This window comes from Capsicum annuum, chromosome 11 (assembly GCF_002878395.1).
Source record: "Capsicum annuum cultivar UCD-10X-F1 chromosome 11, UCD10Xv1.1, whole genome shotgun sequence".
NCBI classification, from domain to species: Eukaryota; Viridiplantae; Streptophyta; class Magnoliopsida; order Solanales; family Solanaceae; genus Capsicum; species Capsicum annuum.
The window spans coordinates 49,304,513-49,322,909 of NC_061121.1; the positions used below are offsets into that span (position 1 = coordinate 49,304,513).

An 18,397-nucleotide genomic window follows, 5' to 3' on the forward strand; every position below is an offset into this window, starting at 1 on the left:
CCATTGAAACTAGTGAAATATGCCTTATTGGAGTTTTGGGGGTTAATTTGTTGAAAACGATCTTTTTCAAAAACAAAATGACATCGGCAAATTAACCTAATAGCATATATATTTGTCTTTGTAGGTTCCCGATCAAATTTTATGAGTTCGTTTGGATCTTTGTAGGCTTGCACTAAAATCAGCGATTTCTGATATCTGGTGCATCTGCTTAAGCGACAAGGTTCGCTTTAGCAGCTCAAGATAACTTAAGCGGTAGCTACTTTTGCGTTCAGGCCTCGCTTAAGATATAGCCGCTTTATCATCCTGGTACCACTTTAGCGGTAGCCGCTTACGCAATCATTTAGCCGCTTAAATGACAACTGTTATATATGTAACTCTCTTTTCCTTGGTTTTCATCATTTTTGGATCTTTGAGCTTTGAATTTGGGCCTTTTTAGGATTATCTTCAGTATTTGAGCTTGGATAAGCTCCAAAGCCTTAATTCCATTACTTTTTATCGATTTATATATCAAAATACTCTTTAATCTTGGTTTTAACTTGAAATTTTGAGAATTTTTCTACAAAAGCTTAATAATGATTTTTCCTTGATTTGGACCTCATTTTTAACTTATTTTTGTGTGGGTTTTCAAGTGTAGATTTCTTTAACCTTGGGAATATATTTCTAAAATAAAATTTTGATTTTACCCCTTTCATTTTCAAACTAATTTTTTAAACCCGTTTTGGACCTGACTCAAATATGAGCAATATGTGTATCATTAGTTTTTTTTTAACGAGTAGATGTTATATTTGAATGTTGTAATTGATTTTGAGACCGTTCGAAAGGGTAAAACTCTGTGTTTAAGCAATTTAGGCTTGAATTTTGTTGTTTTGGGGTAGGTTATGGCTTAACTTCTTTCAAATTGAGTTGGGTAATTAATAAATAAGTAAAGCATTCTATGGGCTGAGGAAAATGAATTATAAAATTTATATTTAGAGATTATTATTACTATTGTATGCCCAAGTGCAGGCTTATATTCTGTTGTTGTTGACTTGTGATATTGCAAGTTGCCCTTCTGGGAGCTTTATTTGGCATCATGTGCTCTATCTGTTCATTTCAATGTCTTTATTCTAGATATAATACTCGTGTAGGGACTTGAATTATTATTATAGACTTTATTGAGCATTGGTTGCCCATATCATGGTATAAATGCCCAAGTTAGGGGTTAATATTTTATTTTATGATGTCTTGTATGTATATTTTATGCCGATGATGCCTAACTAAAGTTCATAAGCGTGAATTGTGTACATATTGAATTAGTTTCTGAACTCACTTGTATACGTGTTGCATGGATTGGATATCTTCATACGAATTTAATTGTGAGCATTACATCCTTATTATATACATATACATTCATGAGATACCGGTACCAATGACGAACAGTTGAAATAAAATGAGACATTTTTAGAAAACTCTCTCCATAAACACGAGCCGGAGAGGTGCGTTGAGATTTGAGTTCAAGTTATAGTATATGGGTTGCGTATCCCCCATGAGTCCTACCTTGGAAGCTGCGAGCTTAGTAGGTGTATACAGAAATTCATGCGATGACTTTCACTATTCATTCCATCATCGTTGCATTGAATTACATAGGTATTTTTCATGATTTCTTAGTTTTCCTTGACTTGTATTTAGGTTCTGTGTACTCCTCGTGTATATTTGTGTTGTTCTTTTCTCTCTCTCTCTCTATGTGTGTATGTGTGTGTGTATATCTATATTAGAATCGTTAGTGGAGATGGTGTGAGCCACCGTTTGGATATTTTCTATTTGCAAGTGACGTGCTTATAAATTTTCTTTACTTATATTATTTTTTACTTTTCTGAATCGGCCTACGATACCTACTGAGTAAAAGTGGACTGTACTCATTCCTACTGTGATCTTTCGGTGCAGATCCTAGCATAAGTACGACTCAGGAAGGATGATTCGTGTTATATCGAGGTAATGGTCTACTCAAGGCTTTTTAAAGTCGACTATAGATCTCCTCTATCTATCAATTGTCTTTACTTTTATTTCAGAGACGGACTATGTACTTTTAATTTTGGATATTGTACTAGATGCTCTTATACTTGTGACATCAGATTTTGGGATGGTTGTGTTTGTTCAGACTTCCGCATTTGTATATGATACAGCCTGACTTCATTCTAGAAATCTCGCCTTGGGTTATGTTTATTGTTTGATTTCGGTTTTCTTTATCATTATGGGTGATTGACTTACTTATCACGTTGAGCCGCGATAAGTGTCATCATAACTCCGTTTTTGGGTAATGACATGTTCATTTTAACATAAACTAGTATAGTACTCGTGTGATACACAAATATTAATAAATTAAATTATTATTGTGATTTATTTTTTTTGAATACGTAGACCATATTGAATTACCAAATGCCTGTTTGGGATTGCTTATTTTCCAAAATAAGCACTTTTTTAAAAGAATAATGTTTGGTTAACTTTCTAAAGTGCTTTTGAAAAGAAACAGAAGCAGAAAATTTCTGTTTTTCAAAAAAAGCAAATGCAGAAACAAAAAATTAATTTTTTTTAGGACAAAAACATTCCTATCACTCACACACTCTCTCTCAAACACAAATATGTATCCCTTATTAATTAATTAACATATCTTATAATTTTGATGCAAGTTTGACTTTAAAACTTTATACTTCATATTTACATCATAATTCTTTATTTTATTTTATTTTATGATTTATATATTATTATTATTTCATTTTCACTCATTTGGTTTAAATAAATTTGAAAATATCATTGATGATGATGACCGTAATATATATAACTTTTTATTTTTTATTGTTAATGATAACAAATGACAAATGAATTATGTTATAAGATTAAATGGTTTTTGACAGTGTTTGCAAAAAAAATTTGACTATTTAATCTTAAACAACTAATTCATGAAAAAATGACATACTTGTTGACATGTATTGTACATATATGAATATGATGATTGCTTATTCATTTTTGTTTGATGTTTTTAATTAATATTTAAATTATTTAAGTAATATATAATTATTTAATATTTTTAATGAATTTATGTATATAAATATTGATTGAAAATTTTTAGAGTACGTACTTTTTTAATTAAATAAAAATAAAATTTTAATTAAAAATATTATAATAGATAGTTAAAATAAATTTTCTATATAAATTGATTTTAATAGTAAAAGTCTGTTAGTATATGTCTTTTTTGGTCATTTGTCTCAAAAAAGCATTCTTAAAAAAAGTTATCTAAACACAATTTGTTTATCAGAAACACTTTTTAAATAAATTTATCAAACACAAATTGCTTATTTTTAAAAGCACTTTTCTAAAAAGCTTATTTCAAAAAAGGTATTCTCAAATAAGCAATTTTCTTAAATTAAACAAATTATATAAATACAATCACTAAATAACGTTTTGACGAATACAAATTACACTTCATGCATTGTGCTTTCGATTAATAAAACAAAGCCTTAAACAAATTTATAGTGTATCTTGAATGTGTGAACATTATTAAACCAAAATCCTGTTGTCATATTTGACATATGAAATCGTTTGATCTCCATAAAGATGCAATGTAATTGTTCATAAACAAGGCAATATAATACCAAAGATTTGGTCTCATACATTAACCTTACGATCATCATTAACTTTGTCATGTAATAATGGCATCTTGTTGTTTGATTCCAAGCCCTTCTCTTCCTTATTCCATTCTTTAGCTTTTCCCCATATCACTAAAAAAAATCCAACTACAATGATGATTGATCCCACCAAACTGCAAAAACAAATGTCAATAAACAAGATGGTCAATGATTTTTTCTTTCACCAAAACTATAACAGTTACATTAATCCATTTAGTGATATATTTTTCTTTGCAACATTAAGTTGGGGAAACAATCACTTGGTTTCTCCTATTTGGCTGACAAATTTTGTACAAACGCTCTCAAATCAATCAGGGAATAGATCTAACGACGACACTAACGATATTGTAACATTGGTTTTTGCATTTACTAATTCAAAATTTTGAATCCATCCCTAACCGTATATATTAGAAAAAGACTCACAAAATGTAACAAAAGAAACACAAATAGAATGCAAATGAAGACTTAAACATGTGCGATTTACCTTCCTACATAGATAATTTCACCCATGAACATGCTGGCACCCAAAGCGATCACGGTGCCTAATGGTTGAAACACGACAATAAAGAAAGGTCCTTTTTTCTTTATACACCATGAGCCTATACATAGTTGGAATACATTTCCAAATAAACCCTGCATTAGCCAATAAACATTAAATTTCGAACTCATTATTTCAAAAGTATAACGTGTTCAGTATAAAACTTTAAATATCTAACTCATTAAATTTAAATCATGAATCCCACTTAGTTACCGAGTATAGGAGAGCCATTAATCTGCTCCGAGGGCTTAAACTCCAAGAATTCCTGTCTCTTTCAGTAACTAAAGAAGAAATGGCACATAAAATTGCAATACAGCAACTATAAAATAACATTAAAATCAGCTCTGTTGGATATTTCTTCAGCACAAATGCCTGCAAAACATAAAACATAGGAAAACAGATTATGATTAATTTAACTTTATAACCTGTCTTAAAAATAATACTCCCTCTGTCTTAACTTGTATGACATAGTTCGAACTTTGAGGGTTAAATTTGTTAATTTTGATTGTGCATTCGGACATACATTATTTAAGGTTTTTAAAAATAATTTGCATGTTTAAAAAATATTATAAGTCTCAAGAATTAACAATGTAAAGTATTTAAAGGACATACAAATAAATTACGACCAATGATTTTCTTGTCCGACTCTCAAACTTCGAACTATGTCATCTGAATTGGACATGTTAGTATTATGTTTATTGACAATTCTACCTACCTGTGAAATGATAAACACAGAAGCAATCAGAGAGCAAATCATTGTGAGCAAACCTCCAATGACCCAATCAGAATGAGTTGTTAATATTGAATTCAAAGGGCCAATTCCAAAAATTTGAGGACCTTTATATAGAGTTGCAACAAGTGCACCAATTATTAATACCAATGTCCCAATAGTTTTGGCCACTGTGCTCAAACTCTTGTTCTCAAACTTTTCCATCCTAAAAAGAAAATTAGAGAGTACAAAAGTTGAATATTCAGATACAAGGCATAATATATAAATGTGTCCTTCAATGTGGTCTCGGTTGGTATCTATGCCTTCCAACTGTGGGATTTTGTTAGTAGGCACTTCAAATTATATAAAATTGAATAAGTAGACTCGCGCATGCTACGAGACATCCTACATGTGCACAAGTGGCAACTGATTCGTATTATGCTACGTAAGACGTATGTATCTACTTATTCAACTATATATATACAAGTTTAAGTGCCTACTTGTGCACGCTCAAAATTGAGTCAGCTGAGGCCAAGTAAAAGGGCACGTTTATATATTATGCCTAGATACAATTTTGAAAACTTTAATAGTATATATAGGTTAAAAGAAAGATGATTTAAGTTTAAAACCTGAGAATGACGATAAGAATGAAGGTGAAACCTGGACTAAGTTGCATTATTGTTGTGGAAAGTAATGGAGAGGAATATTGAAGTCCAAGAAGTCCAAGAACTTGCATCAAGAAACTGCAATAGTGTACTATTAAGAGTCATTTCTTTTTCAAAATAATAGAATTGCTTATAAGTTAGAGCCACAAATTTACATTTACATACCCCAACAGGCCAAGCAAGAAAAATCCATAGAGAAAGGTAGGCCAAAGAGGTGGAAGAGCTGACCTGCACTACCCAAAAAGAAAATAAATAAATAAATAAAAGGGCAAAGTACACTGAAATTTTTGTAGGTTGTCTGTCCCTTCAATAAATGATTCTTGGGGAGTTGGCTAAAAGGTCATTTCCCAAACTTCTTTTTGACATTTAGATACCAAATTTTTTTAATTAGAAAAATAGACACTTTAGTGAGACCACAAAAAATAAATGCAACCCTAGCATACAACTTACAAAATACACATTTTAGTCCCTTCTCTATTTCAGTCCCAATTTTTTTAAAACTACATTTTAGTTCATGTCCAAAAATATAAATATTGGATAATTAATTTAGAAAAAATATATCCCAAACCTTCTCAACCAATCCACTACCAACCAACCAATTTTAGCGCCATTTCCTTAATTTTTCGACCATTTTTCAAACATTTTTCGTCGAATTTTTCAGCATTCATCGGAAAATGACATTATCTCCATTGTTTTAAGCCATTTTTGCTTATTTTTAGCTTCAATTTTTTTTCATTTTCATACAAAAAGCTTGAAAATCAGTCCCACATTTTAAAATCGATTCTTGGCTCAATAGCAACATTCCGACACTCCTTAGGTTGTTTGTAAGATGAAATTCATCAGATTATTCCGGTGGTCGTCGAAAAAGGGTCGATCGTGCACTGTACGGCCAATAGATAAGAAGAAGACGACTTCAGTCTATTAAGTCTAGGCACATAAACCACTATTCAAGTCTATTAAATACTATTATCGAGGTATATCATGTCTATTATAGATTACGTGGTTGTTGGTGATATATTTTCTGGTGAATAGGAGGAGACTCCTAAATGTTAGATTTGGAAAATCGCGTTTAAGGAGACAGTGTCTATTTCCCTTCGTCGCAATGGTTCATAAGTCGATATGGTTAAAAGCATAATGGAGAGCGTTGAATTAAGTTGTGATCAAAGAGAGGTGATAATTAGTTACTTGATGAACGAGAGGGGGAAAATCCATCCAACGTTCATAAGGAATGATAGACACATAAAATTACACATGCTTTGCATTGATTCTGATAACTCCAGACCTATATTGCAGGTTAAAGTTATCGGAAGGTCCTGGGAAGAAGCTTCTACATCAGCCCAACCCCCACCTTCTCCCCTGGCAGTGGATGATACGTCAACGAAAAACGATTGCATGGGTGGTGATGAATGGGATAATAGTGAAGATTATGAAGAAAAGGAGTGTGGAGGAGGTGAGGACGGACAGTTTGGGCCACAAGGAAGCCACTCTTTCTCGGACGACAATAATTATTGTGTAGGACAAACATTCAAGAATAAGAATGTTTATGTAATTTTAAGTAAGAAAAGATTGAAGAAATACTAGACTGTGCGAATTATTTACTATATACTAACGCAATTGTTGATTTCTACACATGATAGATAAATTATCATTTTTTTGAGAAGTCGATTATTCACCAATTCGTGGGTTTATGATCAACTATTTGAATATATGGACAAGTTAGAATAATGGCCAAAAATAGAAATTAAATTAAATAAAATTAAAGTATAAAAATTAACACCTTTTAAACATTGTAAAACAATTTAGATACATTAATTGTGATACCAAATCACTTTTGAACATAATCAAGTGATATTTAAGGCATTCTATAGTCGTAAACCAGTGAGATGAAACTAAAAAGAAAAGAATAAAATAAAATAAAATAAAATATATAAGTACCATCCAAACAATGCAAAACAACTAGATATCATCAAATGAGATTAGACGCATCTAATGAGCATAAGGAAGAGTGATGGTTGTGACTTGTGGGTGCATGGGACAAATAGTGTTTGAGAACATGTAATACTTCTCGATGCAGACGTTTGTTCTGAGTAATTGGTTGTTACTATCATCACTCTTCCTTATACTCATTTGATCGAGTGTTCAATTATTTGGTACTCTCATATGATGATATTTAGTCATTTTTCATTGCTTGAATGATGTTTATTTATTTTATTTTATTTTATTTTATTTCTCCTTTTTTAGTCTCGTCTTACTTGTCAATAGAATTAGATGATTGATGCTAGACATACAAAAATATCGTGCATATATTATATATAAATGTATGCATCTATACTAGACTAAATTAACAGTCATGTATCGACCAATTGAGTCTAGTGAAAAGTAAGACGAGACTAAAAAAGGGAGAAATAAAATAAAATAAAATAATATCATTCAAGCAATGAAAAGTGACTAAATATTATCATATGAGAGTACAAAATAATTGCACACTAGATCAAATAAGTATAAGAAAGAGAAATGATAGTAACAATCAATTACTCATAACAAACGTCTGCATTGAGAAGGACTACTTATTCTCAAACACTATCATGAACGCCCACAAGTCACAAACATCACTCTTCTTAATACTCATTAGACACGTCTAATCTCATTTGATGATATCTAGTTGTTTTGCATTGCTTGAATGATGCTTATTTATTTTATTTTATTTTATTTCTTTCCTTTTTAGTCTTATCTCATCGATTTACGACTATAGCATGCCTTAAATATCACTTGATCATGTTCAAAAGTGATTTGGTGTCACAATTGATATATCTAAATTGTTTTACAATGTTTGAAAGGTGTTAATTGTCATATTTTAATTTAATTTAATTTAATTTAATTTCTCTTTTTTTGTCATTATTTTAACTTGTCCATATATTCAGATAGTTGATCCTAGACCTATGAGTAGGTGAATAATCAACTTCTCAAAAAATTGATAATCTTTCTATCGTGTTTAGAAATCAATAACGGTGTCAGTATTTAATAAATAATTTGCATAGTCTAGTATTTCTTCAATCTCTTTTTTTACTTTGTCAATTTTAAGAAGCTTCAATTATGTCTTGTTTAAAATTACAACTCTTTCAGGCATACAATGGTAAATTCTATAGTAAACCTTGATAATCGATTATAGAAGACGTAAATATTCTTTAGACCTTTTCCAATGGTCACTTTTTTGGTAACCCTACTATATAAATGACATGACTTTTTTTAGCTCCTCCATGTTCATTTATTCATCCTTTTCTCATTTGATTCAACAATATCAATGTCTCTTTTTCTCATTTGAAACACTCCTTAGCTTGTTCCAAAGCGTTAATCCGTTGCATAATTTCGGTGGTCGTTGAAAAAGTGATATCAAGTATTGCATGAAAATCAGGTAAGAAGAAGACGACTACAGTCTATTAAGTCTAGGACCATAAATGAACTTGTTCTTATTGTCCAGATTTCTGGCACACTAACCGATGAAATTCAAACAAAATTTTACCATACAATCGGCAAGGACAGTCATAATCCATCAACAATTAAACAAATATCAACTTAAAAGCATAGATTTTCAGTAAAATTAAGTTCCACTTTTTAAAAAGATTTCATTTTTTTCTATACAAATCAAACAAATACTTAATCAACGAACGGTTTATTAACAGAACAACATTCAAATTTCTTGACACATTAACCGATTAAATTCGTGAAAAAATTTCACCATATAATCGACAAGGACAATCATAATTCATCAACAATCAAACAACTATCAACTTAAAAATACAAATTTTTAATAAAATCAAGTTAGATTTCAGTTTTTTCATCCAAACCAAACAAATACCTAATCAACCGAACGATCTATTAACAGAACAACATCCAATTTTTTTGGCACATTAGTTAATTAAATTTGCGAAAAAAATTTACCATGCAATCGACAAGGACAACCATAATCAATCAACAATCAAACAAATGTCAACTTAAAAATACAGATTTTCAGTAAATTCAAGTTTCATTTTTTAAAAAGATTTCAGTTTTTTTCATCCAAACCAAACAAATACCTAATCAACCGAACGGTCTATTAATAGAATAACATCTGAATTTCTTGGCCCATTAGCCGACTAAATTCGCAAAAAAATTTCACCATGCAATCGTCAAGAACAATCATAATTCATCAACAATCAAACCATTACCAACTTAAAAACAAAAAAAATCAGTAAAATCAATTCCTTTTTCTCAAAAAAAAAAAAAAATCTCCCAAATGAATTCAATTGCCACAAACTAAAACAAAAAAAAAAGCAAAAAAAAATAACAACATGCAAAACAAATTACTCGGGAGATAAAGAGAAATTATTTAAAGTGGACGATGAAAGATCTTAGAGCTTTAGAAAAGATAAAAATGAAAAATGAAAGTTGGGGTAAGAGGAAAGAGAAATGACCATGGTTTTGTGAGTGGGAGTGAGGAGAGAGAAAAAGCTTTTGATATTTAATAGAAAAGAGGGGTTAAAAAAGTATTTAATAAATATATAAGGGGTGACAAAAGATTTTTTTTAAAACATTTTAACCCATACCCCACAAAACCCTAAAAGATTAGGTCAAACCAAAAAAGGTGTCTATTTCCCAAAATAAGTTTTCAATGTGACATTTTACCTAAATCTTCTCATGATTCTTCCTCTTCCTTTTTTTTTAAATAACTTATGAACTTTTTATGTCACGTTTTAAAAGATATTTTTGTGAGATAAGATGAGTTGCTAAGATGGTAAACATTCTTTACTTTCAACTCTAAAATTGTGTTTTTGAATCATCAAAGGTAGCAAAAAGTTAAGGGGTAAAATACTCTTTTGAAGAAATTAAAAATTTTAGAAGAAAATGTTAGACAAAAATGTTTAATATCATGTCTGTAAAATTGAGGAAAATATTAAAAATGTTATAAATGTATTTACATTATAATGAATGTCTATCAAGATCTACTTTGATATGTATTAGGATTTGAAGGATCTGTCTTTTACTCAGACTAGGAGTAAATTTTCCCTATAAATAGAGGGGTTTTGTTCATTGTATTTACAATCTTATGATCTCTCATTCCTCAAGAGAAGAAATAAGAATTACTCTTTATTCTCTCTTTACTTTTCTTCTTTGTTATTTATTATTTTAAAACACGTTATCAACACGAGCTTTAGACTACTGACTAGATGGAGAAAATCTTTCTCTAGTAAATCAGGTTGTACCACGATTCTCTAACCAACTGAGGAATTAGCCAAAAACGCCAACCATTGCCTTACAGGTTGTACGATTTCAAGAGGTTTGTGTTGTTATGAGATTAATTTGTAACTTTAATATGTTTCAAAATTATGCACTGTCATTCTGAATTCGTCTAAACAAATGAAAAACATATGTTGGTATATATATGATTACTTGTTTGTCCCGCTGCCGGTACTACCTGAGATTTGTTTTAATATGAATAGGGTGTTGCAGTGGGCAATAGCGTTCGTCGTGAATAATCTATAGCCTTGTGATTTTTCAATTATTGATGTGCACGTGAGATTTTAATATTATATAGTGATAATGCTAAGATGAGTTGTGGCAACGGTAAAAACATTTCAATAAAGTGTATATTAGGGTAGATCTTTACTTTGTCCAAGAATTTCCTGTAAAGGCTCATTGACTTTTGCATTCCTTTGATCATAAGTAAAAGATTATTTGAATAATAAATTAAGGAGATGGCATAATACTAAGTGTGGTGACAACCTTTGTGTCCTTCACGTGACTTTCAATGACTTTTGATTTGTGATTATCTATAAGTGATAGATTTCTTTTCCTAATAAGTTAAAAGAAAAATTATTGATCCACTATGATTTTGATAACGATGCCTGACAGTAAGCTAATATATTGGCAAGTTGATTTCAAGCTCTAAAGTTTCATGCATCGTTCAATTTGTGTAGTTGTATAATCTTATTATTGTATGGTTGGTTTCAAACACTGGGTTAGATGTTGGGTTCAAGTCCCATTGATTCATGCCTAAGACGCCTTTATATGGATAAGATGTTGAATTTGAATCTCAATACACCATATTGATGATATTATGATGGCTAAGGCAAAATAATGGGTATTTAATGAAAAGTCATGAAATTCGACCCATTGAATATGCTTCATTCCATGAAGTGAATGTGGTAGCAATATATGATAAGTCTGAAATATGATAACTTACTTCATTCTTGAGGTGTATGTGGTAGCAGTGCATAATATGTCTAAAAGAAGACAAGTGATTGAATACACGAATATACGTGTGGAGAGACAATATGATAATGATCATCAAAAGTAATGATATTTTCACACGCTTATATGATTATAAGATATGCTAGAGAAAAATTCTCTACATCATATGTATGCCTCGATTTTCTTTTGAAGTAGCAAAATCTTGAAAGATGTTATAAGCTATCATAATTTGATAGGCTTAAGACATGATTATATTCTATTCCTAGGGAATGAGAATCTTATTAATACAAACGTGTACTTAATTGTAATGGTATCACAACTCATCTCTTAATGAGGCAGAATAACTGAGAAGAGTTATTTCGAAATCTACTTCTAAAGTAGTAAATCTGAAATTTATTCATGTAATAGTAAATCTAAAACTTACTAAAGAAAAAAAGTATATGTCATGGTAAACTTGGAGTTTACTAGAATAAAAGTTCATAAATTAATATGAATGATTGTGACATCTCGAAGATACGCATATTGAATATTAGATATGTATTAAAGAACTAGAAGATTCTTCAAGAATTGTTTATGCCGTTTGTTTTCATGATAAGTTGGTTGAGCCAACTAATGTTGGGATTGAATTCCTTAAATCTGAAAAATATAAAAAGTGAATATGAGCCTGTTCACCTATCATGTGATATGTTGAAAAGATGCATCAATAAGATGATCACATGTACATTTATTGTCAACCTGCAGTTTGACATTCATAAAGTTGTTTGCTCAATAAAATTGAGTTAAGAACATAATTTTCAGATTGTGCAATCAAGAAAGTTATCTTGATGATGATGGTTTGGCAGTGAATGCCTTCGATAAATAGCTAAACCATCACTAATGAGAACAAAGCTTCATGTGTTGGTTTGAAATATGATATGTTGCATACAATAAAACTTGTATGCATAGACCAATAAATTATGATTATTTCTTCTCCCACAATTGGTTCAAGGTCATGAACCAACTATTCTATTTAATAATTTTGATGTGCGGTACACTATTAATGAATATACCATAATTCACAAAGATGGATTCCTCAAAGAAGATGGAGGATGTATGTTAGTTTTCCTAACATAAGGGGGAGATTATAAGTAGCTAAGAAATATGTTAGGAATTATCATCAGATCCTCATTCAAAAGATAATTCAAGTCAAATGCCAAAAGCATCTCATATTCAGCTGCAAGTGCTCCTATTTTGTGTCCTTAAAGAATAAAGTCTATGCATGCGTGAAGCATGATAGACCAATCGGTTCCAAATGAAATAATCCTAGAAAAGGATAAGGATCAAATAATCATGATAAGAAGGCAATGTGCTCTTAAAGAGCCTACGACATAAAACTTCATGAAACCTTATGAGAGGTTCATGTACCTGAAAATAATGAAGTGATGAGATCTCAAAATGTTATGTCACATTGTGAACCGATACGAAATGATATATCATCAATATCTTTGACACAATATTGGCGCAATATTGTGAAATATTATGAGGATTTGAATTTTACGTTTATTTAAGCATGCTGACGTAGAAACATTTATCAAGTGACATGAAAGGATGCATTTTGATAAGCGTAAAACTTATTTGATTTGCAGTCCAGACGCTTGAAGATGTCACTCATGAAATGTAGAATATTGTCACTTGACAAAACTTATGTGAAAACTTTTAAGGATTCAAACTGCTTGAAGCATATAAAAGTTTCTGGGAAACTTATTTATAATCCTTATACTGTATAAGCTTATTGCTTGAACATCATTGGAACTCTTTGAGAGTTTTCAAAGCAATAGATTATTTGCTGAAATTTGAAATATATCGAATTAGATTGGTTATGAAGTACCATATCTTAGTGCAATTGTTGCACTCATATACCTTACAAATACTACAAGGCCTATAGCCTTTTCAGTCAATTTGTTAGCAAAATATATTTTTACTCCTACTATGAGACATTGAAATGGGATAATATACATGAGTTTATTTTATTCTAAAGGTTGTAGTCCCGATATTACTGGTCATGTTGATGTTGGGTACTCATCTAACCCGCATAAATCTCGGTCTCAAACATATAATGTGTTCACATGTGGGGATACTGCCATATCTTGGAGATATACAAAGCAGTCTATCTAGCCACTTTATCAAACCATGATGAGATAATAGTTATTCATGAAGCAAGTCAAGAATGAGTATGGTTGAGATCCATGATACGCCTCATTCGAGAAAAATATGGCGTGAAATGTGACAATGTACCCACAATTTTATACGAAAATAATGCAACATACATAACACATCTTGATGGATTCATAAAATGAGATAGAACGAAGCACACTTCATCAAAACTTTTCTACATACATGAGCTCCAAAAGAATGGTGATATTAACGTGCAACGGATTCGTTCAAGTGACAATGTGGCTGTTTTATTCACCAAGTCTCCTTCAATTGCAACTTTCAAGAAGATGGTGTACAAGATTGGGATGCAAAGGTTCAAGGATGTTCTCATTAGGGGGAGTTAATAGGCGTTGTACTTTTTTTCCCTTACGAGGTTTTGTCCCACTGGGTTTTCCTTGTAAGGTTTTTAATGAGGCAACTGATATGCGTATTGTTAGAAATGTGTACTCTTTTTCCTTCACTAGATTTTTTATCCCACTGATTTTTTCTAGTAAGGTTTTAACGAGGCACATTACCTATCTAGACATTCAAGGGGGAGTGTTATAAATGTATTTACATTATAGTGAATGTCTATCAAGATCTACTTTGATATCTATTAAGATTTGAGGCATCTGTCTTTTGCTCAGACTAGGAGTAAATTTCCCCTATAAATAGAGGGGTTTTGTTTATTGTATTTACAATCTTATGATCTCTCATCCTGAGAAGAAATAAGAATTACTCTTTATTCTCTCTCTACTCTTTTTCTTTGTTCTTTATTATTTTATAACAAGAAAAATGATACTTTATATCCAGGATTATATTTGTACAACATTCAAAAATAAGAACAAAATTTAAAGGGTAACCTAAAACGAATATTTGAGTAAATCAACCACATAGACAATCTTTAAATTTGCCAAAAGAAATTAATTAAAATTAAAAGGAGCAGTTATGTTTAAATGTTAAATGAAAAACTAGGTAAATAATCAAACATTCTTACAATAATTACTAAATTTCTCTCCACTTTAAAATAATTACGTATTCTCTCAACAGTTAATAATTTCCTATCAAATTTCAACTCAGATACACTTCCTAGCATCTCTCTCCTCTCTCTTTCTCTAGCTGCCTCTTTGCTCCTTTTCTCCCTTGTTTCTCTCACCCTACTTAAATCTAGACTAAAACTTCAAATCCCATCTAAAGTTTATGGTGATGGAAAACTTCCAGTCACTTATAATAGGGAATGGTTAGAAGAAAGAGGATTCATGACCATTTCCAATCTCAAATCTCATTTTTTTCTAATTCTTTTTTGTTTCTTTCTCAATTTCTCGACGAACCACAGCTAATTTAAGACCAAAATTTGGAGCACGTGAATTTGTAGTTTTTTCATAAAATTAGGTATTGTATGTATATAAGTTTTAAAATAAGTACTATAACATATCTGTTGGTATTCTTGCTATAAAAAGACAAAGTAGTGCACGTTGCTAAAGGTTAAGCTATTTATTTTAAGATCTAGGGTTCGATTACCACCTAATACATTTTCTTCTTCTTTTATTGTAGTGGTGCAACCATGCATGATTTACAAATCTTAGAATCGCCTCTGATCGCCGCCACCACAACACCACTGTGGCTTCGTTCTACTCTTTCTTTCCTCCATTAATGAGGGCTCTCATACTGTTGGACGGTGTGCATGTCCATGTTCTGATCGGATCTTATATTTTTTGGTGAACTCTAGTGCTCTCATGATTCTCGTTCATTGATCCGACCAATCTTATATTTTCCAGCGAACTGCGGTGTCCTTATGATTTCTTGATATTGATCGACACACTTCCCACGTTCTTGACCCCCTTTTACTTTGAGTATACGCACAGATACATGTATATACAGGTGTGGATCCACGTGTCACCGTGAGGGTGCACGTGCACCCGGTAACTTTTTAAAAAGTATATATATATATATATATATATATATATAGATATCCAAATAAGGTTAATGTAATAGATTGTACCCTCAATATCAAATTGTGTCTTGGACTCTTGGTGCATTGGTTCTACGCTCAATTGTGCGCGTCATTAGATCTGACCCACCATACTATTATTTTAATAATTAATTAAATTAATAACCCATGGAATGTTCTATTCTCAAATCCCAATTCCCAATTCCACTGCCCACACGTATTTTTCTCCCCCAATTCCCAAATCCCTTAAACTAAATTATTTTCCTCAAAATTCACTCCAAGCTCCAAGCCAAGGAAAAATTTCACAACCTGAAAATACTCACGCAGCCATCATCATCAGCGGCCAAGTGCCAACGAAAATACGATGTCATTCCGACAAACAACAATACAAGTCATAAGTTGATCATCAGAAGTTAAACATAATGGTGCACCCCCTATCTTCAAATTTTGGGTTCGCCTCTGTGTATATATATCTACTACAGAAGATGCAACATCTGATTTTCAAGTTGGAGAGTATACATGTATATTTTCTTATGCAAAAAGATGCATCATCTGATATTCAAGTTGTAGATATTTATGCAAAAAGATGCATCATCTGATATTCAAGTTGTAGAATATCTACGCACGGATACAAATATTTATGCACAAATACAACTTTGTCAATGTGAGATACATGTATTTTTGATACACAATGATGGAAAGAGTGGCATACAAAGAAACAAAAGTTGAGATGAAGGACGGAAAAAAATAAAAGGAAGAAGAATCAGATACACAGCTAAGACATTATAAAATCATTTTTATGAAGTCATTTTTAATCAAATTATTAAAATAAACATTATTTGATTTAAGTTACTAAATGTTTATCGGCTATAATTTTATAAACACTTAATAAAAAATTACAAGAAACATGAATAATGAAAATGTTCAACATATTTTCTTATGTTCGATTAATGAAAAAGTTTGATTTTTCTTTTTACAAAAACAAACTCTTTAACAATATAAAAAATAACTTTTTTAATAGTAATAGAAAAAATCACCAAAATTGTGTCCTTCTTCTCTCAAAATCATCAACCCCACTCACCCCTATCCCTACCTATCTCCCACCCAGCCCCAGTCCCACCCCACCCACACCACAACCCCTTGCTCTCTCCCTCCCCATATAATACTCTCCACTCTATTCATATTTTTTTTTCATTGTTTCATGTTAGATATACAAATGATTTTAGGAAAACATTTTTTACTTGTGTACCAAACACAAAAATAAAAGTGATAAATCTCTTTTTTATTTTAGAAAATAATTTTTCATAGAAAATATTTTCATCCATACCGAACACACCCATGATGGTGTTTTCTTTTCCAACATCAAGTCAAACCAAGTAAATTAAATCACTAATTATTGATATTTTTTTCGATTTGATGCTATTTATGGATTTCCTTTAACCAACCCAAGAAGTTGATGCAGATGTTAGAAAGATGATATACATACCTATGGAGGAAGATGGAAAGTGGAATAAGAATGAGAGTTGAAATGGCACTTGAATAGAATGTAAAAGTGAAAGTAGTCATGCCAGTTGACATTGCCTCCTTAGCTGCCACTGCTAATCCAACTTGTGCTAATTGCGCAGCTATCATCGCCATATATGGAATCACTTCCATCTATTGATATATGGAAAAACGAATTCGTCAATTATGGCAAGAAGAGGCTCACACAACTAAACACAACATTGCAAAGTGAACAACCAACTTTCTGCTGAAAACCTTTTTATAAAATATCACAATAATTAATGAGTTTTCCTTGAAGGAATCCAATTGAATAGCATAGCTTATTGGACGGCTAACGTATACATCGATGACAGTTTTTTATTTGTCTTTTTTTAATGTATTCTTGATTTGCTTCTTTATTTTACTTATTTCTTCAATCTCAACTTGCATGACATTTCATTTTTTTATTTTGACAACGGTAGAATGGATTGGTGGTGTTTTTTTCCACTCGATGTTTGGTACTTACATTAGAGTTCAATTAAATTTAAATTTGCGACGAAAAATTCTATTTTGGGAGAGGGGCTCCCTAATAAAGGTGACTCCATATAGGAAACTCGAACCTAAAATTCAGTTAAGAATGAAGGACTTACTACTGCACTACCATCGTTGTTGGTGCGCTGGCGGTGTTTCAATCACTTATAGTCTTGCACATATGCACTACAATCGTTGTTGGTGAGCTGGCGGTGTTTCAATCACTTATAGTCTTGCACTTATCTACATTTTCGTCCTTACTGTTTTTTTAAATATTTTTTTAATTATTACTCCATTCACTATAATTTAGTGATATTATTGGATAGAATTTAAGAAAAAAACATTGTAATTTTCGCAAAAAAAATTGTCATTGGATATAAGGCTTACGTATTATATGGTTATTAAGATTATTGGCTTTTAGATTATATAGACGTCCATCGAAATAATAAACGGTAAAAT

The 18,397-nt window shown here is 31.1% G+C and overlaps 1 protein-coding gene across 3 annotated transcripts; it reads right to left on the minus strand.

Moving 5' to 3' along the window:
• Positions 1–3,452: 3,452 nt before the first annotated feature.
• On the minus strand, positions 3,453–18,169 carry LOC107848550 (WAT1-related protein At5g40240). Of its 3 annotated transcripts, none has more exons than XM_047399646.1 (8): positions 18,058–18,169; positions 17,412–17,581; positions 5,740–5,802; positions 5,539–5,652; positions 4,916–5,135; positions 4,414–4,572; positions 4,147–4,295; positions 3,453–3,796 (listed from the first exon to the last, which is right to left on the minus strand). In XM_047399646.1, exons 2-8 carry the CDS (start codon positions 17,579–17,581, stop codon positions 3,643–3,645), a joined length of 1,029 nt encoding a protein of 342 aa, XP_047255602.1. In that variant the 5' UTR covers positions 18,058–18,169; the 3' UTR covers positions 3,453–3,642. The 3 variants fall into 3 exon arrangements, with proteins under 3 accessions (XP_047255602.1, XP_047255603.1, XP_047255601.1); XM_047399647.1 differs by lacking the exon at positions 18,058–18,169 and adding an exon at positions 17,934–18,022; XM_047399645.1 differs by lacking the exon at positions 18,058–18,169 and adding an exon at positions 17,684–17,824.
• Between the last annotated feature and the right edge of the window lie 228 nt (positions 18,170–18,397).